The sequence below is a fragment of the Marmota monax genome, unplaced genomic scaffold (assembly GCF_021218885.2).
Source record: "Marmota monax isolate L192 unplaced genomic scaffold, Marmota_monax_Labrador192_F-V1.1 WCK01_AAM20220418_F8-fsc00314, whole genome shotgun sequence".
Lineage (NCBI taxonomy): Eukaryota > Metazoa > Chordata > Mammalia > Rodentia > Sciuridae > Marmota > Marmota monax.
In genome coordinates this window covers 61,980-89,076 of record NW_026692675.1, presented here as the reverse complement: position 1 = coordinate 89,076, position 27,097 = coordinate 61,980, and the positions used below count along the sequence as shown (strand labels likewise).

General features: G+C 33.0%; 2 protein-coding genes across 3 annotated transcripts; both read right to left on the bottom strand.

Moving 5' to 3' along the window:
* Positions 1-1,012: 1,012 nt before the first annotated feature.
* Positions 1,013-16,412, bottom strand: Clec9a (C-type lectin domain containing 9A). 2 transcript variants are annotated; one of them, XM_046446453.2, is made up of 7 exons: positions 16,314-16,412; positions 15,643-16,203; positions 14,159-14,239; positions 4,999-5,145; positions 3,876-4,027; positions 2,493-2,628; positions 1,013-1,840 (listed from the first exon to the last, which is right to left on the bottom strand). In XM_046446453.2, the coding sequence occupies exons 2-7, from the start codon at positions 15,899-15,901 to the stop codon at positions 1,722-1,724; spliced, it is 894 nt and encodes a 297-aa protein (XP_046302409.1). In that variant the 5' UTR covers positions 15,902-16,203; positions 16,314-16,412; the 3' UTR covers positions 1,013-1,721. The 2 variants fall into 2 exon arrangements, with proteins under 2 accessions (XP_046302409.1, XP_046302408.1); XM_046446452.2 differs by having other exon boundaries at positions 2,493-2,614.
* A 4,349-nt stretch (positions 16,413-20,761) lies between these two features.
* Positions 20,762-26,885, bottom strand: Clec1b (C-type lectin domain family 1 member B). Its single transcript, XM_046446456.2, has 6 exons — positions 26,627-26,885; positions 25,929-26,027; positions 24,806-24,931; positions 24,495-24,646; positions 22,863-22,969; positions 20,762-20,973 (listed from the first exon to the last, which is right to left on the bottom strand). Exons 1-6 carry the CDS (start codon positions 26,688-26,690, stop codon positions 20,829-20,831), a joined length of 693 nt encoding a protein of 230 aa, XP_046302412.1. The 5' UTR covers positions 26,691-26,885; the 3' UTR covers positions 20,762-20,828.
* Between the last annotated feature and the right edge of the window lie 212 nt (positions 26,886-27,097).

Sequence of the window (27,097 nt, the reverse complement as noted above, 5' to 3'; positions counted from 1 at the left end):
AAAAGACCTTTAAGTATCAGAAATTTTATTTTTATTTAAATGATTTCGACTGCCTCAGTGAATTAGGGTTTATTTTTACTTTATTTAAATAATGCCTTTATTTTAAGGAGAAAATATGAAAATTAAATGTATCTTGGCTACTTCTTATGAAAAAATGAAGGATTAGAAATTATATTGAATTTAGCAAATATTTAGTGAAAACCTCCTATGTGCCAAGGTGCTATTCTAGGGATGGTGAGTGGGAGAAAGATAATATACAAATAATTAATATTTCCTTCCTGAAGATGATGAGGTATTTACATATCAACAGTCTCTTGAAAATAAGACGGCTGTTTCAGGGAGCCCACGTGCCTAGCACAGGGGTTCAGATTGAATATAGAGGAGAATTTTATTTGAAGAGGATTAATTGACTTTAAAACAGATATTCTTTCCAAGTAGTTACTGACAATTTACAGACAAATTTTATTTTCTCAATGGCCCTGCAACATTAGCAGGAAAATAGACTGTTTTGCCCAGCATGCACATAGAGGTTGATATCTAGAAGTGGCTGGTGGCTTACTCCAGATAACAGTAGCAAGCACTGATACAGTATCCAACTCTATAGGACATCATTCGCAACAATTTACATATATTTTTGATTTAGTCTTCCAACAATTTTAAAAGTAAATCCAATTATTATTTTTTGATGGAGAATTTGGGGCATTGAGAAATACAGTTAAAAGTACTGGTATGTTAATCTGGGGGGTTCAGACATGAGCCCTTCGATTTGTGAGTGGTGAGAATGTACTCAGAGGGAGTCAGGAAGCTCACAGCTTTCCTTCACTGGGTAACCGATGCTGGCAAGTTCTAGGGGTTCACTTCTCCATGGAACTCTGCAGTCCTGACACAGAGAACAGTGACACTGCAGAGAAAAGCCTTTTCCCCTCAATTCCAATTTGGAAATCCATATCTCTTTCCTTTTACTCTGTCAATCCAACATAATGCCTGAAAGCTTAGAAAATGCATAGGAAGATTTGGCAGGCTGCAAGCTTTACATTTATTTATTTATTTAAAAAAATCAATCAGTTATAACTGGACCACCTCCTCCAATCACATATTGATTTCTGCGTGATATTTATACTTTCTCTGGACAAAAGAAGAGAGAGAGAGGGGGGGGGAGTCTCCTAGTTCTATCTGAAAGAGAGAGAGAGAAAGAGAGAGAGAAGAGGAGAGGAGAGGAGAGGAGAGGAGAGGAGATTGAATATAGAGGATAATTTTATTTGAAGAGGATTAATTGACTTTCAAACATATTCTCTCCAAGTAGTCACTGACAATTTACAGACAAATTTTATTTTCTCAATGGCCTTGAGAGGAGAGGAGAGGAGAGGAGAGGAAAAGAGAGGAGAAGGGAATGGAAGGGAAAGGAAGAAAAGAGAAAGAGGGAGGGAGGGAAGGAAATTATGTTCTTGTTTGTTCATAGAGCATCATTGTCTGGTCCTCTGTAATTCCAATCAAGTTATTGGCAATTTGAACAATGTCAACTGAAATCTTCAAATTGTTGAAGACATTTCCAAGTGAAAATATGAAAGTAAGCGTTGATTTCTAGGAAGCTGGTTTCAAAGCCCATACACTGGTGTACTTCTGTATTTGCTCTTAGTCTTTTTGTGGCAGGTTTTTCAATGGCCTGTTTCAAATACCAGCGTTATAGATCTTTTTGAGCAAATTCTTTCAGATAGAGCATCTTAATGAGCACTTCTCACAGATAAAATATTTCCAGTTGTTACAGTTATCTGACAAAAGGACATTGTCTTTGAGGAATCTGCAGAGCTGGTTGGTTGACTGGGGTCCCTTTGTTGGTAACCTGGAAAGGCAAGTCAGCATATCTGAGGTTAGATGGGAGTGTGACAAGGATGCTTTTGAGGTTAACACATGAGAGAGGCCTTTTTGTTTTAATATGGCACCCTCCTGTGGTGGTTTTATCCTCCTCCTTCAGCAGCAGCAGTTTTGTCTCCATAAAAATATGTTAATGTAATTTTAACAGTGTACGAAGAAAAGGAAGCCATGTATACACAAAGATAGGTGGTAGATAGTATATGTCTCCTGACTCTTAATTCTCAAGGTAGTAGGGTACTTGATTCTGCTCACCAGTCTCTCTAGTTCTATCTTAAAAGTTCAATATGATAATTGCTTAATAATTATTACAATCTGTTTCCCTTAGTGCTCTAAACATTAAGTGATACAGAGAAAATGCACTTGATAATTATGTTATATTGCTCATTTAGACACTCATATTTTGGTTTATTTTCTGTAGGATAATGTTTGGAGGGCTGAGAAGAAGATTTAGAAGCTGTGAAACTACCTCTTCATAACATTAGCTTTAATTTCAATCAGGAGCCTGTGATATTGAAATGCTGATATGTCTCCTGAAGGGAATCCAGTGTGCACAATAAAATTAACCTTTGAATTGCCTCATCTTTCTAGTTATTCTCACAACATTTTCCTCTGAGACTTACAGGTCGGGAGAAGGAGAGGAGCCATCTTGCCAAAGCAAAGGTGCCTGAAGTCCGTCCTGAGATATTTCCACCCAGTACGCATAGCCTGCTTTGAGCTTCTGCAAGTTTTTGGTGATAAAAACCTATGAGAGAAGATCTGAACATGAACCAAGAAAAAAATAAACCATGAATAAAACTATCATGAAGTATGAATTCTGACATTTTGCCTAGCTGGAAATAAATGGTAACTTTAGTGCTGAAGAAAAAGAGAGGGGGTTATTTAAAAAAAACAAAATGAAACAAAAAAGTGGGGATACATCTTATAGATTTTTCTTCTGTTTCTGTATGACCAATGTAGTATTAAAGACAATGGGAAAAAGGCATTTGATATTAAAGTAATTTTAATGAATGGATTCAGAGTCTGACAATAGATGTCAACAAAAAAAAAAAAAAAAGGAAGGGGGTAGGTTATACTGACCCCTCATAAGCAGAGGTAAAAAGATTTTTTATATCATATGACACGAGGATCACTCTTTCCTAGTATACTTCAATATTACCAATAGTTTAGGAGATTCCAGAAGCAATGTAACTGCAAATATATTTTGTTAAAAAACATTTATAACTTTCATCATCAAATTTACACAGAAAATAATTTTGTATACCCATAATTATAATAGTTCAAGCCTTCCTAGCTTACCATATATCCTTAACACATTGTTTTCTCACTATTCTTGTAGAAATGAGCTTCAACTAATTACTAAATATAGTCAGAATACGTTTTTAATGTAGTAAAAGATATGTTGTAATTATGCATTCTGTTTCATATATATTTATGTGTAGAATGATTTTAGAGAAATATCTTGTTCACTTGTTAAAATATTACTGAACTATGTTTAATATCAACTTAACATTTCATTTACCAAATACTTGGTTTTATTAGACCTATTCATTTCATGACATCACCTCAGTTTTTTTATACTTCTGGTTTTCCAGATTATTCTATTTCTCTATAGCATGGAGAAATACATTGGAAAATATATGCAATAAACATGTATGTGTATGTTGAAGTGGGCTACATGTCATGGAAGACTGTTTTTCTTGTGGTCTAGTCTTTTCCTTTTCTTTTTCATTAACCAAGGACATAGAACTAATATACTCTCCTTGACTTCTGTAAAAGCAACCTTATTTTTGCTTCTCCCATTAAAAGGAAAATAAAGCATAGTAATTCCTACTTTATATCTTTTAAGTAATTATTTTTATAAATTTATTTTTATAAGTATTTATTTTTATGAACTTTATAAACTATTAAAAACATTAAAGAATTCTATCTTAGGAGAATCTTCTTTCTTTTAATAAGTAACATAGTATTTTCAGAGTGACATGTAACCATAAAGCTGAATTTACCATTTCTTCTTTGCTGTCTATTTGTAGAAGACTGGAGCCCTCTTTCAAACAAGCCTCTTTGCTGGCTAGCCAACTTTTCCAAATATCAGAGACATAGTAACAACTCTTTCCATTCTGAATCCAGTTGTCCGAACAAGGACTGCAGTTACAGGCTTTGAATAGAAACATTTCACATTATTGTCACCACTGTAAAAATTAGTAGAATATCTCCCCAGACTAACCCTCTGTCACCTCCAGGAAAACTAAACACTATAACCATGTGCAGCACTTAGTCATTCCCATATGTAGCACTTAGCAATTCCAGTTTTTCTGATACTGAGAACCGTAAGATTTATATAATACTTTTGACCTACAATAGGTCTCTAAGAGTTGGTTTATTTAAAAGTAATTCGGAGACATTTTTACCCAAATATTTCCTCTTCTATAAAAATTTATATGATTTTCTCAGTTTTATCAATCTTTTCCTTTCTTTGAATTTACAATATTTACAATCTTTTCTTGTTCACTTATTATCTCAGGCCTGTTAATCTTACTGCTCAAATTTAACCTGAAGTGTACTGAATAACTAGATGAATTGAATAGTAAGCCTTGAGTTCATGTTCAGATTCTGAGAGTTAAGCAAGAAATATTTCATGTCTAGCAGACAGAACAAACAGTACAACTTCAGGAATGATTTGAAAACATGTAGGGGAAGAAAATGGAAGAAGGATGTAAATGAACAGTATGCTTATTTTAGGACTTCGACATAACTAAAAGGTAAGCATTAGTATTCAATGTTTGAAGGAATTTGTTTTAAGAAAGAATGTATTCACAAAAAGAAGATCAACTGCATAAAGTAGAACAAAGAGCAAAAATTTGACCAAGAGATCTGGCACAGTTTTACAGGAGAAAAGATACTTAAACTTCCAGAACTGTTGTTTAGCTGCATTTTCTTTTTAAAAACTTAGTGTTTTCCCTATACTATTGGAGTAGATAAGAGTAAAAAGCATCAAAATCATGTCCCCCTACTATAAAATTCTGAAGAACAATTTTGAAGAGAATAAAATATATCATTGTTTTTTTCTGAGGAGTTAGTGCATGCATTTGGATTTCTACTGAAAACAACTGATCTTATATCAATTACCCAAACTGAAAGAGTTTTGCATCAAGGTTTGACAATATTTCATCTGAATGTCATGGTTTCTCTTCCATTGCGTAAAGTTCAACAATGCTCTTTCCTGGTGGATGAGTTTTTCTTGCTGCTGCATTGAGATGGTAGATACCTGGAAAACTACAGACAAGAATACTCATTCCTACCAAAATACTGACATCTTATAACCAAGTAATCCTTCAACACAGACTAAAGAAAGCTCTAAATTACTGATAAGTTTTGAGACTTGAATATGCATTATTTTAGATTTTTGAAAAATTTAAAATTTACATTTTTCAAGCATCAAATGTTAAAATTAGCTTGACACACAAAGATTAAGTATACCATGTTTTCTCTCATATGTAGAAATGAAAAAAAATGACAAGAAAATAGAAGATAGATTATTGAAGAAGTGGAGGAATAGGGTAAAATGGAACAGAAGGAAGGAAAAGAAAGAATAGTAGGGAGGGTGAATATAATCAAAGCATAATACGTGTACTCATGGAAATGCCACAGTGAAACCCATTAATTACTACACTTACTATGATTAAGTAATTACTATAAAAAGAATCAAATGTTTCAAGGGATGCAGAGCAAAAAGCCATATTGGTATCCATGTTTTTTTTTTTTTTTTTCAAACTACCCAGTTTCACTAAGAGCAGATGAGTTTATCAATTTCTTCTTTATTTTTCCGAAGATATTTTTAATTTGACAAACCAATGAATATAAAATACTCTTCTCCCCTTTATACAAAGGGTGAAAATCTATTTACATGATATTGTACCTTTTATTACTTTAAATATATATTTTTAAAATTTATTTATTTTAATTAGGTACGTATACATATGAAAACCGAATGCATTTTGATTCATTGTACACAATTGCAGCACAACTTTTCATTTCTTTGTACACGATGTAGCAGCATCGCACTATATGTGCACTCATATATGTACCTAAGGTAAGAACTTATATACTTTGGTTCTAGTTCTATAATGACACATCAAAAACTTTCTGTTACTCTTTCATCATACCTGTAAGATTCCATCATGTGAATGTCCTATATTTTTCTATTGCCTTTTAGGTGATTTGTAATTTTTCTTGTATGGCAAAAAGCATTATTGCATAAAGAATCTTAGTCTTACATCACTTTACATGTGCTAGTGTATTTTTAAGATAAGGTCAAAATTTGTGGACATTTAAATTGTATTAGATATTTCCAAACTACCATCCATATTATGAATTTACAGATGTATAGTATAGAAATATGTAGATGTGCAATTATCTTTTTATGTTTGAAGTTAAAGTTCTTTTTACATGAATAAAGTCAGATGTATTTTCCTTTGTATGAAATGTATGATTATATCCTTTGTGATTTTCTCCCTGTTGAGTTTCTAGTCTTTTATTTTTTTATTGTGCTCTGAGAAATAGTTCCAGCAAGCCCCAAATCAGCCTGAGCAGTATTTTATAAGTTCACAATGGCACTGAACTTCAGAAAAGGCATGAGACATACTGATTAATAGTGTACTTTTATAACCAAGAGTCCAGGAATTAGGGGACCAGATTATACTATCTTGTCAGCATTGTTTATTGATGACAGTATAATATGTGATTTGTCCTTGGTTATAATGAGACCATGAAAGAATTGTGGTGCTGAGCCAGGTTACTTAGCCTCAGCAAAGTTTTGCCTTTGTGATCAGCAAAATATAATAATCCCCAAGTGAGGCTCCATTTTGAGCTCTTAGGACCAACATACCCTATATACATGTCATTGATTTCAGATCCAGGAGAGAAGCTGTGTCCTCACAGGACACTTTCAGAGTCAGGAAAAGGTGCTACCTCTCCAGGATCCTTCTGATGAGACAGACTTTGGCTAATATATATGTTTACTTTTATGATGTTGTTAAGTTGTGTCCTTACCTTATAATAAACTAGATTTATGAATGCTCTCATTCTGAGTCAGGCGAGTCTCTTTTAGCAACCGACCCTGTTATCTGATACTGTGTGCACAAACATGATGTGGAGGCAGATTTTGTATGATATGAGCTACAATTATGTGTTTCTAGTTTGTATGTTGGGTTTGTGGTAGTTTATGCCACATAGATTCAGTATTTTTGATTAATTTTTAGTAAAAGAGTTTTATATGTGAGATTATACTTCTATATTTTAATTTATATTTTGATGTATGTGGAATTTATTTGATTGTAAATTGTAAGGTATAACTTCAATGTTTCCCCCAGGTATCTACAGAGTTGTCTTAGTCATTTGTTGAATATCTTCCACCCCCATAACTCTTCAGTTGCTGCATTTAAATCACTGTAAATATCTAATAAACTACTCAGATTTAGTTTTGTTTTAATTATATTCAGCTCATCTATTTATTTATTCATATTTCAGCATGTCAGGGCCTTAATTACTTTAACTTTGTAATTTGTTTTAGTATCTGATACTTTAATACTGTATTAGTTTTTTTCCCTTACTATTCTGACTAGCTTACTAAGCCCATTTCTTTTAAAAAAATCACTTTATAAAGTAGCTGCCTGTTCCTATTACAGTAAACACTTCTCTTAACATGCATTGAGTATTTATCTTATTTGGTTGTAATATAATTTCTTGAACTTGCAGTTTAATGTTTTTAATCAATTTTGGAAATTTTTTATTCAAAAGCCTTATAATAGTACTTTTGTCCAACACTTCCTTTTCCACTTTTGGCTCTACTATAACACATATTCTAGTGTTTTTTGAGTTTTGTGTCTCTCTCTCACTTTTGTATATTTTGCTCTTTTTTTACAACTCCTTTTTTATTCTCTATATTATTTCTGCTTTATTTTCTAATCTATTAATTTGCCCTTCAGCTCAGGGGATATATTAAACTTTTTTTGCAGGGGAAGGGACCAATGGTAGAGCAGATCATTGCTGTTGAAATTGTTAATGTATTATTAAGATATGATTGAACATTTGATACATTTTCATGCATATATTCCTGCAACAGACTATCTTTACAATGGAAATAATGAACTTAACTATCACATAAAAGTTTCATCTTTATAACTCAAATTTTATTTTGAGGCAATGTGAATTCATATGCAGCTACAAAAAAATAATAAAGATTTCAGGTACCCCTGGCCCACTTTCAACCAAAGAGTAACATCTTGCAAAATTATAGGTCAATGACAATACCAGGATATTGAAATCGATATATTCAAGATGCACAGCTTCTCCATCACCATGTATGGCCATCATATTTCCTTTTATAAGTAAGCATACCCATTACCCTCTTGCCCCATCGCTCCCAACACTAATCTATGTTCTAGTTCTATAGTTTTGTCATTTCAGTGATGTCATAAGTGGGATCTTATAGTATGTAACACTTTGTAATTGGCCTTTTCCATTCACAATAATTTCTTGGTGATTCACCGGATTGTTGTCATAAGTAGATAGATAATTCATTTTTTATTGTTGATATGGATTACCACATCTGTTTAACCATTTGCCTTTATATTAAAGAAGATCTGTGTAGTTTTCTGGCTTTGCTCATTTCCAATAAAGCTGCTGTACACCTGCCTGTACAGCTTTTAGTAAATATAAGCTCTCATTTCTCTGAGGGAAATGCTCAGGAGTGCAATTGCTATGTTCTGTTGGGGTAATAAGTTTAGATTTTTAAAAGAAATCACTGTGAGATTTTCCAGAGTGATTGTTCCATTTTACTGAAGTGAGTAAGCCAGCTCTCTTTACTCTCATGAGCACTTGATGTTGTGATTACTTTTTATTTTTAGCTCTCTGAGAGGTGTATAGTGATATCTCACTGTGGCTTTAATTGCTTTTCGTGAATGTTAATCACATTGATCATCTTTTCTTATGCTTACTTAAGTATATATGCTTAAGTCTGTATATCTTCTTTGAAGAGATGTATTTTTATTTGTTTTTTTATTTTCTAGTTGAGTAGTTTGATCTTTCATTGTTGAGTTTGAAAGTTTTTATATACTTTTTATATTCTAGTCCATTATTGGATGTGAAGTTTGCAAGTATTTAGTTCATCTGTAAATGGTTTTTAATAGTGTCTTTTGTAAGGAAAACATTTTTAATGTTGAGGAACATGCAGCTTAACAGTGTTTTCTTTTTATTACTTATTCTTTTGATGTCAATTCCAATATCTCTGCCTACCCTTAGATACTGAAAAAAAATTCTCCATATTTTCTAAGAGTTTTATAGTGTTTGCTTTATAGTTGACACTGTGACACATTTTGAGTTGATTTTTGATATTTTTATAAGATGTGAGACTTAAGACTTTTTTTGCCAATGGATATGCAATTTATACATCAGTATTTGTTGAAAATGTTATTCTGCTTCATAGAGTTAATTTTGTATCTATATAAAAAATCAGCCGAGCATATTTGTGTGACACTATTACCAGGTTCTCTTGTATTTTGTTGCTGTATTGTTCAGTAATACACATAGCCCTCATTAATACTGCTATATGATGTTTTAAAATCAGGAAGATTGTTTCCTCCCTCATTATTCTTGCTTTAACTACTCTAGTTCTTTTGATGCTGCATATGAACTTTAGAATCACATTATCTACATCCACAAGAAATCTTGCTCATATCTTGAAAAGAATTGCATTAAACCTGCAACTCAGGAGGCTGAGGCAGGAGGGTTGCAAATTTCAGGCCAGCCTCAGCAATTTAGTGAAGCCCTGACAAACTTAGTGACATTCTGTCTCAAAATAAAAAATAATGACTGGGGATGAGGCTCAGTGATTAAGCACCCTGGATTCACTCTCTAGTACTTCAAATAAATCAAAACAGTAACAACAACCCCTCTGCCCCCCCCAAAAAGAAGGAGGCTCCAGAAAACCATAAAAAAGAATTTGTAATGGTGAACATTCAAATAAGAATTATTGAATATGCAGGAAAATGTCACACTTGAATATTAAAGATATACAATTTATACATCAGTATTTATTGAAAAGTTTTTTTTTTTTTTTTTTTTTTTTTTTGGTTTGTGTGTGTGATTGTTATTTCCCCCAGGGGGAGCAGTAATCTGCATATGAATTTGAGCAAAACTGACATTTTTCCTGTGTTGAGTCTTACAATTCATGAACATGCCCTGTATTTCCACTTAGTTTTTTTATTTCTTTCATCTAGTAGTTTTCAGCATATACATTCTGAACATGTTTTGTTAAGCATTTCATTGTTTAGAGTAAATACAATTAGTACTACATTTTTAATTTTGATGTTCATGTTCATTACTAAAGTATAAATATAAAATTGATTTTTGTGTATTTACTTTGTATTCTGACTTTGCTAAATGAACTTGTTAGTTCTGAGTAGAAGAGCTGTGCCAGCGCCATTTACTCTGTAGAGATAGTTTAATAGAGAGCTACAGAATTAGCTTCAAATAAGCTCATGACATATTAATAATTATTAACTGGCAGTCATTAAGTGCCTATGTTGTTAAATAGGAGAGAGAATGGCAATCTCTTAGTAAATTAATTAGTTAATTAATTGGTAAATTACTAATTAATTGGCAATCATTAGTAAATTAAAAATAATAAACGATACATGTCAGCCAAATCTAAAGGAGTAAAACTCAGATCTTCTAGAGAAAAATAGGGGAAAAGGAAGAAAATGAATAGAACTGTAAAATGATTTCTATTTTTTAACAAGAAAAAGGAGGTAAACAAGATCAAAAAAGGACTATCTGATAAAGATAGGATGATCTTACTTGTAATCAATGAAGTGGCCAAACTCTACTCTTCCTAGCTGCCATTTAGGTTCATGAATTATTAGAAAAATGAAAACATAGTAAATATTAATTAAGATTGGCCCACTTAAGATCTAGTTAACTCTGCCTTTTGGGGAAACAGGACACAATTTGGCTGTGCTCCTAATAGTGAATATTATAATGAAGGGGAAGATTATAATTTGTAAAATAAAGCAATTTGCATCATCATTACTTTGCCCATCTCCCCCTTACTGGCCAAGGCAGGACACACAATAGGACATTAAATCACATATTTCACATTCTGATTTGTTTTACTCACCAACATTGCTGCTAAAAAGAAAATATTGGAAATCAATAACCAGGAACTAGAGAAAGCAGGAGTTCATGCCCTGCTTCTCTGTGGATCAAGAAACTCTGGCTCAGCTGATTGGATTGTTTTTTCTCTTATCAAAGTTTGGGCCTAACCAGAGTGGGGGAATAGGACAATGGTGTTCTTTATTTTATCTTGTTAGCTATTTGGCAAACTTAGTAAAATGCAATAATTTAATTTTTAGGAACTTGAAATATAAGATGCTTTTTTTTTAGATTAGCTGTATTTTAGAAGCGATTGTTGCTCTGTTTATTACTCTCTGATTAGCTTGTACTATACAAAACTATTAAAACTGGAGAAAGGGAAATGAGACTTCTCTTTTTTATCCTAAATGGGAAGCAAAATACTTCACTTTTATTTGAGGTTGGAATTCATTTCCAACAAGTAAGGTTAACATTGTAATTACCTGGGGAAGCATAACAAAATACTTCTAAAACACCCCAAATAAAAATATGTGCTGTACAATGTACATTAAATCTAGCTAAGAATATATGAGAAGACCCAGGAAAATCATAAGGTTGATAACAACAAAAAATAAATGAAAGCTACTACATTGGGACAAAATTCAAAGGAAAAAGTATTACATCTGTGTAATACTTATTTACAGCTATAAGATAAAACAAAAAATCTTTTACTTGTAAGAATTTTCCAGAAATTACTGCTAGTCTTAAACATATTAGAGTCTAGCTAGTGTCTCATTATTTTTATCAAAGTAACTTTATTTTTTTCAAACAATTTTTGTCTAAAGATATAAAGGAAAATTGGCATATCCTACATTCATAGGATTAAAATATTTTTAAAAAACACAAGCAAGTATAACTGACATAGCTTGTTATCATCATCATTATCATCATCTATCATACTTATATACTCTATTGTTATTTTGTGTAAATTCAAGAAAATATTCTTTTTAAATCAAATTATAGCATAATATACAGTATTTTGAATGTTGCCCTTTTTTTTAACCTAATAGTGTATCATGGAGATATTTCTATAGCAGTGCATAAAAAGATTGCTTCTCTTTCTCTCTCCCTCCCCTTCATGGTACTCTATTGTATAGATGAAATATTAGTTATTTAAATGGTCTCTTATTGATATACCATTTGGATTTTTCCAGTTTTTATAAAAAAACTTCCTACTGCTGTGTGTACAAGTTTATCTATAAGAGAAATTTATAATGTGGTATTACTAGGACAAAATTAATTAGTATCATTTACAATAACTAACAATTCTTAGAAATATGATTGTCATAGTTTATCTAAACACATCTCATGCACTAGACAGAGAATAAGACAAAATTATATATATATACTGACATCAAGTATTATTAAAGACATTTAAAACGTCCAATGTACTTTTATAGACACATATTATATGATTTTTTTATCATCTGATTGTTGTAGTTGGACACTCTAGATTTTATTTTTATATATAACCAAATTTTATATTCCATTCACTTGACAATATTGCTATAAGATGTTATCTATTCAGTTAATTTTGTTCTTAATCAGATACAGCTTTTTAAATTTTTAAGTTTCTTTTATTCCCTTAATATTTATAAAGGAAACATTGAAATTTATTTTATAGAATTAATATTTAAACTACATCTGCAATGAGTTCAATATGGATTTTTGTGTTGTAAAGTTAGAAAAGAGGTTGGAACTATTTCATTAAACATCCCAAGTTTTGAAGGGGACCAAATTATATTCTATGCTTGTATGGTTATGTCAAAATGTACTACAATATTAAGTATAACTATAATAAACTAATAAAAAATAATAAAAAAGGTTCTCAGTTTTCACTGAAGAATATCAAGATGTTTACTGACTTACCATTAGTTCTATTTAAATGAATTTTTCTAGTGTGTTTGATAAACAGATATTTAACATATGAGCATCTTAATAGATGGACTAGAATTTACTTAAAATATTGAAAACAAAACAGAAGGAGGGTAGATGGAGAAGGGAAGCTTTCTGGAATTTCTAACATTTGTGTTGGGCTGTGTTATTTCATCTGAGGAGATACACAGGGTAACAAGAATGATTTGAGTTTTAAAATAGTTCTCTAAGAATCATTAGAAAATTCATCTTCTAGCACTATGTGAGCAAGTTCAAGCTTGTCAAAGAAAATCTAACACTTTCCTTTAGCCTTCTCAGAGCTCATTGTACTTCCTGTTCAGCAGATGCCTCTGAGATAGAGAAATGATTTGCCAAGGTCATCACAAAAATTATCCAAATATAACCTCCATCACTATCTTTCTAAGCGTATTTTTTCAGTGCTAGCAGAAGCCATATTAGAGGTTCTTAGTTTTTTTTTTTATGGATTTGGAAACTCCATAATTGTTCTATTTTATAAAAATTTCATGTGCTAGACATGGAAACATTTCTCTAATATGAATAAAAGGAATAAACCAGTGTGCTTAAGTATGGCTCAAATATAGCTCTTAGCTTTGCTTTAAACATTTGAAATTGTACCTTGCTTAATGTGCAGTGAAACACATTAAAATAATCTGAAAAAGTCATTTGGAATAACTGTATATTAGAAGAGTATATCCGAAATCTTTCAATCCTTTGGCATGCTAATGTGACTCACAAATAGAACCAGAATAATAGTAATGAGAGGGAGATTGTAGCTCAGTAGTAGAGTGTGCCTAGTGTATGTACAAGACCCTGGGCTTGATCCCTTGCACCATGAAATAAATAAAAGAAAGAAAGATGAAAGAAAAAAAGAAAGAAACAAAGAGTAAGAAACTATTCTCATTGTTTTTTTCTCAAGGAAATATATAAGATTAGATTTGAGTTAAATAATATGTAAGCCATCATTGATGTTATCAGTAATATCCAAGTGCACATAGATACATAATAAATAATTATCCTATAATTTAAATCAGAAAACCTTTATTTATATCATTTAGACACATTCAAATAGTTTTTAACTGGTTTTTCATTCACTTGGAAATCATGAAGTTTTTATGTAATGACATACATATAATTATATGAACGTGTAATTTATAACTTATATATGTTAATAGATTTTTTAAAAATATTCTTTTGTACTTACATTTGATGCCCAAGAAAATGGATGTTGTTAACAAGCCTATGCAGAAAATCCATGAAATCGCCATCACAACACAGTATGTTCCTAAACATGAAATTGGGACAACGAAATTGAATTAGAGAAAGTACCAGCAAGGGATGGGTCAGAGATAAGATGAGGCTGAGCAAAAGAAGGAATTTATACTGGTGCGTTCTCACTGGAAAATTATGGAGGCCTGGAATTTGTAATTATGTGTAATAGGAAAAAGAAAGCCTTTTTAAAAACTTTTTGAAATGAAAGTGATAATTTGGAATGCATCTGATTTGGAAAATGTCAAATAGATTTAATAGTACACCTCTCGGTCTTTATGCATAGTATCACAACCTTACTAATTAATTACATGTTTTATTTTTCAACAGTCTTTAGGAATTGTCACAAGCCAGGTAGCTGCCTTGAATTTTTGAGAGCAAGAATGCAGTTGTATCTCCCATACCTCTTTTAAGTATCACTTAAATATGACTGATTAAAATATATTTCTTTATAAGTTATATAATTTTGGATGAAGAATAAATTTTTCCAGATAATTTTATAATTCTTAGGAAGGAAAATTTAAGAATGTGTGATTTATTATATTAACACTACTCAAAGAAAAATAAATAAAATTTATCTTTAGATAGTGTGGTAGGGTTCCTTATCCTTGGTACCTGTAAATAGTATTTTATGTGGCAATAGACACTTTGAAGATGTTACTAAATTAAGGATTTGGAATGGGAGGTTTACACTGGCTTATTTGGATTCTTATAAGCAAGAATCAGATGATTAGAGACACAAAATGTGATGAAATGATAGAAGCAAAGAAACGTTAAGGTGTTATGCTATTGGATTTGCAGATGAAAGAAGAGAGCTTAGAGCCAAAGAAAGCAATAAATGCAAGTCTAGAAACTAGAAATGACAAGGGGATAGATTCTCCTGTATAACCCTACCAACATCTTGGTTTTGGCACAGTAAAATCCATTTCAAATTTTGATCTCTAAAATTTTAAAATGATAAATTTATGTTGCTAAATTTATGATGACTTGTTGCATCAACAGAAACACACTAATGCAAATATTAAATAAGAAGACATAACTGACTACTATAGCAGGCAGCTCCAGGATGATATTTTTTCACTTTTCCCATTTTTTATTTCTTAGTATTTATCAAATAATTTAGAGAGTGTTTGATACAAGAATTAAAATGATATAATTTATTTTACTTATTTTCTAAATCTTGAAATGCATCTTTCTTTCTTTCTTTCTTAAGAGAAAAGGAGACATATTTGTTAAGTCTCTCATTCTTTTCTTTTTTCACCTTTATTTACTCCACTTCATTTCATTTAGTATGTCAGGCATATGAAAATATTCTAAGTAGATTATCTCAGATTAGAAAAAAATAAATCTTAGACTCATCATAGAACAAGAAACAAAGCAGAAACTCAAGTCTTACCCTAAAAAATTAGAACTCATTACCTGAAAGTTTGGTGGAAGTCAGACATTTCTGAGAAGTTTCTGATGTTGGATTATCCCACTGAAGAGAGGTGTATATTTCTTCTTCGTGCATGGCTGAGAGGCTTTGATAGGTAAAGCAGCCAGTCCATGCAGGAGGCTGATACAAACAGCTCCATTTGTGGTTAGGAGCAAGTTGGTGAATGAAGTGAAACTGGCTACTTTTTTCGCAGTAGTGGGAAAATATGTTTGAGTTTAAGGAATAGAACTGATGCATTTTCATTTGAAAGTGGAAGTTTTTGAAGTGTAATTGGTAAAGAAGGAAATGAGATCGTATTGAACTTGATATGGCCAATGGTAGAACATGGTTCTGCTCTGGTTTCCAAAGTGTCACAAATACAGAAGGTGATGGCCCTGGGTTAGTTTAGAAAGGATATATGTGCAAACAATGTCCTTCTATTTGGCACAAGATATGAAGCAGAGAGATGGCTTAGACAATGGAGATACAAGGAAGATCACAATGGGCAAACCAGGATGTAGATCATCACTATGTGTCCTTAAGAAAGTTAGGAAGGGATTTCATTCCTAAAATAAATTTACATGCTGTATGTTAATTTGGGTAATACTAACAGCTGTGATAAGTAAACCTCAAATATCGGTTAACACTATAAATTTTTTTTTTTCTCACAAAACACCTTAGCTCCAGTAATCTTGAATGGTGGACAGCTTTTCTCCCAACGGGACCTGGATTTCTGGCACATTGTGAGACATTGATCCTCTACTTCTATCCACTGGAAAGGAAAAAGAGAAAGTGGTAGATTCACACTTCTTGAAAGCCAAAACCTAGAATTAAAATGTATCACAGCCACATCTACCAAGGGCATATCCATATATGGATATAAAGGTTAGGTTTGACAAGTATATATATATATATATATATATATATATATATTTTTTTTTTTTTTTTTTTTTTTTGCCTAGACAGCAAGCTTTCAATAGTAATTTCACTTTAGAAGGGAGGCACAAATTATTTAGAGCACAGATGGCCATTTGTGTTAATCCTGTGACTAGGGCATCAGTATTGAGAAATTCATTCCTTTAATCATTACTCATTTTTTAGCCACTTGTTCTTATGGCCAAAGGTCATGCCTTAGTAACTTCAGTGTTTCACTGTGTCACTGTTGTTTCAGTGTCTCACTAGATCGGTTGTTGCTCTCATAATAGGCTCCTAGAAGCAAACAAACAGCACATGTAAGGGATCAGGTAAGGGAATTCACTAAAGACTAAAGTTTTTGCAAAGGTTAAGAGAAGAAAAGCAGGATGGTGAGTTACACACTGGGAAGCTGTTATCAGTCCTAGGCTTATGGAGGGTGTTTATTGGAACTTTGTGGTTTCCTTCTTTACCAATTACACTTCATATAGAACAAACAGACTTTGCTAAACCAAGGCCCTGAAGGGAGAGAGTCAGTGGAATCAATATTCAACTTTTGATCATTGCCAGTGCCTCCCATTGGCTGGGGTAACTGGAAGCCAGAGGCCAAGCTTGTCTAGGTAATATGCTCATTTTTTGAGTTCAGCTTCCCAAGACACATGATGGGGCTGAGAGGGTCTCCACGGACAAATGAAAAAAATCCAGCACATTCTCTAAACATTTCATGCAATGTTTTTGTGACCTGAGATGCTAATCTGAATAAACCAGGTTACTAAAATCTATGTAACCTTTAAAATGTCCCAAGTTCTGTTTAGAGGAGAAAAAGAGGAAGAAGCCATAATCATACCAAATGTGAACTGACATGAATGACATGAACGAAGGTCCTATTAGCTATTATTCATTTCCAGTTTCTCTTCAGATTTTATTAGCACTAAGCATTGAGTTCAGAAAGACCTGATTTTATCAAATACACTGTATTTTTTGATAAATTTCTTTGGGAGGGTCATTGGTTTTCTCCAGTAAAAAATTAATATGCTTCTCATATTATATTTGATTATTTTAATCATATTTCCCATTATTTGCTGTTCATTGTGTATTGTACTATTTTAAATATCTTTCACATGAATTATTTTGATTCTTACAATAGATCCATGAAATAGGTACTACTATTAGTAAAGTGTAGCTGAATTGTAAATTAAAGCACAGTGAAGTCAAATTTTCTGAAATTCACTTAGTAAGTTTCACATTTAGTGGCCTGATCATAGCATAAGTTTTATTAATGTCTGTGTTAAGCTGTATAAGATGATTTAGCTGTGAGTACCAGAAAAAAATAGAATCTTTGTAGGCATAATTCAATTAGTTTACATATTTTATTTGTGTTTTAGGTATAAACTAAGATATCATTCTTCTAAATTTGAATGTGCTATAACTGTGTATAAATATATGCTTTTCCATATTGGAAATAAGAAACAGTAAAGTTCAGAGATATGGCTAATTTGGGAGAAATTTTCTGAATTATTATTTCCAATTTGTTTTATCTAAATAAACAATTAAAAATAATTTACCACATCTTCATCAGATAGAGAACTAATCTCAAGGATATATAAAGAACTAAAAAATATTAATACCAAAACCCCCAAATAACCCAAATAAATAAATGGGCCAAGGAACTGAATGGACACTTCCCAGAAGATGGTATACAATCAATAAATATATAAAAAATGTTCAACTTCTCTAGCAATTAGAGAAATACAAATCAAAATTACTCTAAGATGTCATCTCACTCCAGTCAGAAGGGCAGCTATTAAGAATATGAACAACAATAAGTGTTGGCAAGGATGTGGGGAAAAAGGCACACTCATACTTTGCTGGTGGGACTGAAAATTGGTGCAGCCAATATGGAAAGCAGTATGGAGATTCCTTGGAAAACTGGGACTGGAACCACCATTTGACCCAGCTATCCCTCTCCTTAGTCTATACCCAAAGGACTTAAAAACAGCATACTGAGGGACACATCCACATCAATGTTTATAGCAGCACAATTCACAATAGCTAAACTGTGGAACCAACTTAGATGCCCTTCAGTAGATGAATGGATGAAGAAAATTTGGCATATATACACAATGGACTATTACTCAGCAATAAAAGAGAATAAAATTATGGCATTTGCAGGTAAATAATGGAGTTGGAAAATATAATGCTAAGTGAAGTTAGCCAATCCCAAAAAACCAAATGCTGAATGTTTTCTCTGATATGAAGATGTTGATCCATGATGGGGATGGCGGGGGTGGGGGGGCATGAGAGGAATAGATGAACTCTAGATAGGGCAAAGGGGAGGGAGAGGTAGGGAGGGGGAATGGGGTAGGAAAGGCAGTAGAATGAGATGGATATCATTACCCTAATTACATATATGAAGACACGAATGGTGTGACTCTACATTGTGTACAACCAGAGATATAAAAAATTCTGCTAAATATGTGTAATATGAATTGATATGCACTCTGCTGTCATATACAACAAATTAGAATAAATTAAAAAAAAGAGAAAACAGAAAAAAATTAAAAACAAGACACATGAGGTGTTCAACAAACTCCACTCAAAAACCAAACCAGACAAACAAGCAACAATAATAAAACACACACACACACATGCACACACAAAGAAAAAAAAAACCAGGTTAAAGTAAAATAAGGAAGAAAGGAAAGAAAATAATACCCCACTCTACCAAATCCAATATCTCTAGACATTTGGAATGACAAACAGAATCTGGAGAATTTGTGATATTTTTCTTCAGTTTCCTAACACATTCTTGTTTATTGACAGTAAGATAAAGATTTGAGAATGCTTGGGAGTTAATGCATGAAGCTATAAATATAACCCATATTTATTAAGTAAGTATTGCATGCTTAAAACTCTGACCATTACTTTATATCATTATACTAACTAATCCACACAATTACCTTCTGGATAAGAAAATAACATTGAACCCATTTCATAGAAAACCGAGTTGTAAAGAGACTAAATTACTTACCCAAAGCCACATAAGCTTTAAAGCAATGTTTTTTTGGAATGTATTAAAGACTATCCATATCAGAATCATGTAGAGGTGTTTGTTTAAAACAGGGCTGTCTCCTCAGCCTTCAAACCAAGAACCATCAGTATTTGTGATGTAATATCTCCATGTTTTAACAAACTCATTTGGAAGGTGGAGAATTATGTTCATAAATTGTATGCCCACTAGTTAGAGAAAGGAAACTGTGGGAAAGAAGGGCAATTTTTTCTTGTTATCCTGTTAAATGGTACCTGACCACATACTCCATAAATACTTCCTGAGTTATTCAGCAAAAACCAAACATAGGCCTCTTATGGAGGGGGGAGGGATAGATAAAACACTTTCACGTGTTTCTTCTGCCTTCTAATCTCTGGGCCTTGTTAAGAAGCATTTCCTCATTTATGAACACCAGGGGATTTTGTGTCAACTTTGTTTTTTTGCATTGAGTCTGATCAGGAGTGGACTTAAAATAGTAACGATATTTGTACACTTGTTGTACTGATTAAAGAGTTTTCTGAATATCTATGTCACATAATGCAAAGCATACAGTTTCTTGTGAACTCTATTAAGTGAGATCCAGACTTCCCTGTTCACTGTATTTGGTACTAATTATAGAACAGTGAACAGGGAAGTCATGGTCTCTGCTTCATAGAGTTTCTGATATAGTTAACACTATTAAGCTCATCTTAGGTTGTAGAATGGTGAGGTATATTAGCTGGGTAATATCCCATTTTAAATATGAAAAAATGGAAATTAAGGAGGTTGCATGACTAGTTCATGGCTATACTTTAGTTAAGGGACCACATTATCTAAATTTTCTCCTTATTCCACATTTAGTATTTCTAATACCTTATGCTGTATTTCTAACCTAGATATTTTGTACAGCTTAAGTCAACTAAGAGCTAATTTTTCTTGTCCAAATTTCAATTAATATGTGTGTATCTGAAGATGCAGTGAGTCATGGTATGTTCAGATAATTAAGAATGCAATACAGGAAGAGAAAATTAGTGGAAAATAGAGCAACTGATATGCAGATGATCAACTCACATGTTGGCTTCTGGACATGCAAAGAAGGGACTAGGCAAGTGGTGTTGGAAGTAAAAATAATATAAAAATGACTCCAAGGGGAAGAAAAGGAGAAATGAGCAATTTTGTGGCTATAGATTCTTCATCCAAATCTTTTATTATACAACCACCACTTCTCTGATATCTGTCCATCATTTTACATTAAAGCAGTTGTTCCACCTTTGCCAAGCCAGCCTTCTTCTCACACATTAAATAATGTCTGTCCTTACAGAAGGCAGGGCGGATTTTCCCATTGTGAAAATAAGCACAATTCATGTTTTCTGTTTCATCTCCAGAAAGATCAAGCCTGTGAATAAAAAAGGGTAGAGTGCATGCCTTTGAAAAATGAATAAATAATCAAGAGTCAAACCCTGGGTGCAAAACACTGTTGCACAAACTGGAGACGACAGGAAAAATGTAAAAACAAAAGCAGCAGCAGCAACAAAGCCCCCAACATTATCACCATTGAGAAACTTCACCTCTGCTTGAGAATACAAGGTATGTACATTTGAAAAGCCCAGTAGAAATTTTATAATGCATAAGATAAAGAAGAAGTGAACACTAACTATAATGGCAGTGCAGAGAAACGATGGGTATGGTTCTGATATGATGAGCAAAGGCTTTACCTATCAGATCAGTACTGAAGGAAGGCTAGGATTCAGATAAGCAGGGAGGACATGGGAGATCCTAGAGTACAAGCTGCACAAGATGGGAATAGGCTCAGGGAAAAGAAAGTTGATTGAATATTTTTGAACTGAGGACTTAGTTATTGAGTAATAGATCTACAAGAGCACACTGCATTGTATTTGCCCTTTAACTTGTCTATACCCCTTGCTAGACTGCTTATTATGAGGAGATGAGGAATATATATTTACTAGTTTATTTGCCAAATATCTATGGATATGTCAGGTGTCAAAGTTGTTCAAGATACTGAGGATAGAGTGGTAAATAAAAACAAAGACCCTCTCTTCTCTTGGGCTCTTATATGACACAATGGAACATTGGTAAAAAGCCTACAAACAGGTAGACAAGAAAATTGGACAGTGACAAGAATTATGAAGATACACAACAATGAAGGTATGATGGACTGTGTGGACATGGGTTGGAGGGAGACTAAATTAGTTCAGGTAATTAGAATTGATTTCACCAAACAAGTTATGCTGATTGTCGACTCAAAAGGGGTACCCAAACCTGAACTTGTGGAGGAAGAGCATTCTAGAAGAAAAACCAGCAGATACAATGGCCTTCAGTCATTTCCTCAAAGAAATCAAACTAACAAAACAAAAAAAACCTAAAACAAAACCAAGTTTGACTTGTTGGAAGAATAGAGAGAATGCTACTTTGCCCATGAAATTGTGACTGAGGCAGCCAGTAACAGGAGATAAAACCCAAGGTCTTGAAGAGGCTTGTTGTAGTTATGATGTTCTGGTCTCCTTCCCAAAGTAAAGACTTAATAAATATATGTTAAAAACTTGATTAATAATTTAAATAATGATCAGATTGCAAAAGCTTTTGTTATCAGTTTAAATTTGAATTGGAGAGAGACTTCAATATGTATACACAGGATGAACAAAATGTGCTGAAATTAGACATTGGAGAACCAAGATGTTCACTCATCTTTCAATGTAATTAGGCCATTTGCCTGGATTTTCTGTGGAAGGATGGCACCTCATTACATGAACATGAGAATTGCTTGTGACCCACAGTGTACCTGATTCTTGGAGGCTCCTAGGATACAGACTAAGCGAAATGACACTGAAAATCAACAGAATCATCAAGTTAATAACTGTCAACTATAAAATAATGAGGGTGATTATTTGGGTCTAAAAATATGTGAAGAGAATCAGATCAAGCTTAACACACACACACACACACAGACACACACACACACTGTTCCAAAGGTAAAGTCAGACAGAAATAAATGAGGAAAATACTGAGAATACAGGTGAACTATGACTTAGATAAAAATAGAATGAGAGGGAAGGAAAAATAGAATTGTCTTATTATCAGTGTTCTTTGGTTAAGAGTAAGTAGGTTATCAATGACTCAGCTGAATTCTAGGTACTAAGAATGAGAAAACTCATAGTAGGGTATAGAGACATATCTCAATTTTCAATAACTTGTATTCAAGAGGAAATGGTTTCCCAGAATGAATGTTTCTAGTAGTGCCTTCTGTTCAAGTGTCTAGTGACTTACATATTTTTGGAGAATATGGAACCATCTTCCCACATCCACACCTTGTTAGAATTCTGATTGGATAATCCAACCCAACGAATTAAAACGGTCCTAGTTTTGATGTACTCCTATTGTAAACACAAATAAATATAAAATGTTCAGAATATGTCCACAACTCTTCATAATAACAGAGACAAAGCTTAATAATAAGACCTTGCACAAAATGTTAGATTATATGTCTGTGTTAGTATGAATGGATTCTATTTAGCATTTAGAATTGTACCAAATTGAGTTGTTTCATAATATGAAAAAACTTCTAGGACATAGGAAAACTAGTCACTGAATAGTGATGTTCTAGTCTTCCTATGTCTTTATAATCTATGGTTATATTTTCCATCAATTGAAGATTGGAGTTCCAAATGGACTAGAACATATGATTCAAATGTGAAGAATGGCAAACAGCTAGAGGAAGAACACAAAAATAAATGCATTGTTGATGAGATTTTTAGTACCTAGAATTCAACTCTACCTGCTTTGGTTTTACCACTTATCATACATAAAGAATTTTAATTTGTTTTAGTTGGCTGGGAGAATCAAATGTTTATGACATCTTTCTAAAAGGGATTTATAAATTGCATGCATCAAACCTTTCCTGATTTACTTTTCTCTACTCAATAATTTTTACTATCATTCTATATACTGAATATATTTGTTTTATTCACTTTCTATTGTTCCAACTAGAATACATACTCCTGGAGATTAGGGATATTTTTGTCTCTTTTTAAAAAATTCATGGGTCAAGGTCCTGGAACAGTTCCAGTATATATTTGTTGAACCAATGGATGAATGGGCAGTCAATCAATTGAACCAAATTAAAAGGTGAATACTCTCATGCCTCCCAGAATATCAGGTGGGAATTCATTTTTGGAAAAAAGAAAGTAATTTGAGTTTCTTGAAAGATATGTGACTCATTTTGACATTCCATGGAGATATTGTGTAAATTTCCCTTCTTATTGTTTATTTCTGAAAGTATGAGCCATCCATAAACTTTCTGCTGATACCTGTTTTTTTTTTCTTTAAAATATATCCACAGTAGCTGCTTCACTATAGGACCTGATGGGTAATTCTACCTCAAATTCAGTATTTCTTTTTTCTCATAAGTTATATTACTTCTTTTAGGTATAAATATTCACCCTCACATCACCCTAGAGTAGTAAGATTCAGTACACATATATCTCCAATTAATCTCTTTAGAAGTTGAGATTCGGGGGCATTCTCCTATTTTGCCTGAATGGAAGTAAAAGTTTATTTAGTTGATTATATTCTCTGTGAGTCTGAACAGTAAGTAGATGGTGCAACAAGTTAGAGTAACAGGGAACACTAGTGGTGGGGAACATCCCTGGCTGACTTCTAGTTAGATCCACTGTGCACTTTAGTCCTCAGGAAGGTACAAGTCAATTTCACTGACCAACTATAGTGATTCTGAGGAACATGACTAAATTGAATATTTGAACTCTGTAACTTTTACTGAGATTGACAAGTTTCTTTGATTATTACAAACATGAGAAAATGTTAAAAAGAAAGAAACAGGTCATATATTACAGTTTTTTCCCCTTTATGCTTCCAACATACTTAACATCAGAATTTTCTTACCAGAATGTTCTGGCTGGCAATCTTCACAAGAGTTGCATTCATATCCATGCAGTACTGTTTACTCTCTTCCCACGTCAAGTTTTGCCTGAAGAATCCATAGCAGCTATTTCCGTAATACCTCCATTTTGTGTCACAAGGGCTGCATTTATGGTCTGAAGGAGAAACCAAGTATAGGGACCTCATCATTCTACATGTCACTTACATATTCCCCATGTTCATTGTTTACTGTCTATCTCATGACTCCCTTTGGTTACCATCACAGATATGTTCTAGGAGTTGGGGAGAGGAAGAGGTTTTCAAATCATACTTACAGAAACTGCCCTTTTGCTTTTGTTCCAATTGTTTTATTAAATTTTGACAGAAGTTCTTTGCTAATTGTTGTAGAGTTCCAGAGAGATTTTCTTTTTCAGCTTGTAGGTAATTTTGCTGTGTGACAGCTAGATTTAAAAAAAATTACATAAAATTATAATTTGTAGTCAGGATCATAAAGGTGATGCAAGGATCTTTCCATTAATTTCCACTTCTATAGAATGACCAGTATATGAAGAGATTATTTGATACATATGAATATATGAAAAAGGATAAGAGTAAAGGAGAATATAAAGAACAAAGTAAGAAATATGCAAAAGATATGTCAGTGCTATCCAGAAGAATAAGTTAATTATTTGAAGGAGATAGTCACAAAGAAGAAAATCCCATGATCAGATAATAAGCCAAAGCAGTTGTCTGACATTTCCTTGAATACAAATTTCAGAGCAGACATCATAGAGGTGAGTGACCCCATTTATTTTCTGTTCTTCATGTAATACCAAAATATTAACTTATTTAAGGATGTATATTTATTTATTATTATGCTTAAAATAACTGTGGGTATTAACATAGATAAAACATGATAAATGAAAACTTTTAAAACCACTTATAAAAATAAATACACAAATAAGTAATAACTACACAACCTACAATGTGACATTGTAGGGCCATTAGATTTACAGGAAGAGAAAGCCAATTATTTCAGTAAGTGAAATAGCAAGGAAGACATTTCAGGAAGGGGGAATAGATAGAACAAACTTTCAAACAGGGAGAATTCAGATTTATTTATGAAATTAAGAAAATTCTGGGTTGGCTGGGTCTTAGGATATGTATGATAGGAAAGCTGAAAGTTTCAAAATATAGTTTGGATCCACACTAAGGAAGATCTTAAGGACCAGTTTTGAATTCTGAAAGTAATTATGATTAATAGAAGAATTTTAAAAAGTAATTTTAATCAGAAGTAAAAGTCAAAGTTCTCCTTCATTTGGAATATAGTGGCAGCTACGTATAGGCAGATAGGAGTGTAACAAATAGACAATAGTGACAAGAAGTTGAGCAGCATAAACCAGAACCCTTAGGTATTGCCTTTCTCAGATCAGATCTTTGGCAAAATTCAATACTTACACATGATCCCCAAAGCCACCAGCCCAACAACCATCCCCACGGACAAGATCATCAGAACCAAAGCCATCACACGCCACCAAGGAGAGGAAGTGGGGTCAGCTGTAGGCAAACAACAAAGACATCAGGGAGCAGATGGTCCTTCCACCCCCACATGCCTTCTCAGGATTTTCCAGTCTCACAAAGGGCCAAGACAGAACTTGCCTTTGTTCCTTTCGTGATCATGGATAATAAGCACAACCCACTCCACACCACACATCCATCTGCATTCCCAATGGATTCTCTCTTTCTAAGCCAAAACATATCTGGCTGTTAAGATCTCATGTAGTTTGTCTTTTTGTTGTTGTTGTTGTTGTTGTGTGCCACCCACATAAATAGTTACTTTAATAAGCAACAACCATACTGACATTCAGAAAATGGAATTTTCAAACATTACGTTTCTTTATCTCCTTGGTTTCTGTGCCTTCCAGTACCAAATTCTAGAGCCTTAAAATAATGTTCCCTGCTTGTATCTTTGCTGTTTATATTCTAAATATGTCCATATAAGCCTTTGTAGACATTATTCAAACACCTCAGAGAAAGAACATCATTCAGGAAAAGATGAAGTACAACTATACATACTATCACAGGTAGCAAAGAGAAAATAGGATTGACCTGTTTCACTAATTAATTTCCTTGTGGAGGGCTGCCTACATTCTTACCTGAGGAGAGAGGTGGCTTTCTAGATTTAATATTCAAAGTGATGTAGCCGTCTTCATCCTGCATTGTTGCCCCTGGACTGCAAGTGAGCTCAGAGTTTCAATGACTTTGTGAAATGCAGCGTTCCCTTTTTTTACAATCCCAGAGTCTGCAGGCTGTGATCCTCCTCTCCTTGGTCGGGTAGAACCATGTGAGTTGGGACACATGGTTTTTGTTTTGGTTTGGTTTGTTTTCCAGGAAGCCCTTTCATGGCTGTTCTGAGATACATGGACCTTGAACATAAAAACACAAAAAATAATAACAACTGTGGTAAAGGAGTAGATGTAGTATTTGTTTCCTGTTTCCTTATCTTCAATCCTGAATGAAGAGAGATTCCCTCATGTGTATCCTTTCAAAGAACAAAAGTTTATGTTTCATCTTAACCCTATGAAACCTTAAATCATATTGCTTAAATGAACCAATTTTTGATGAAA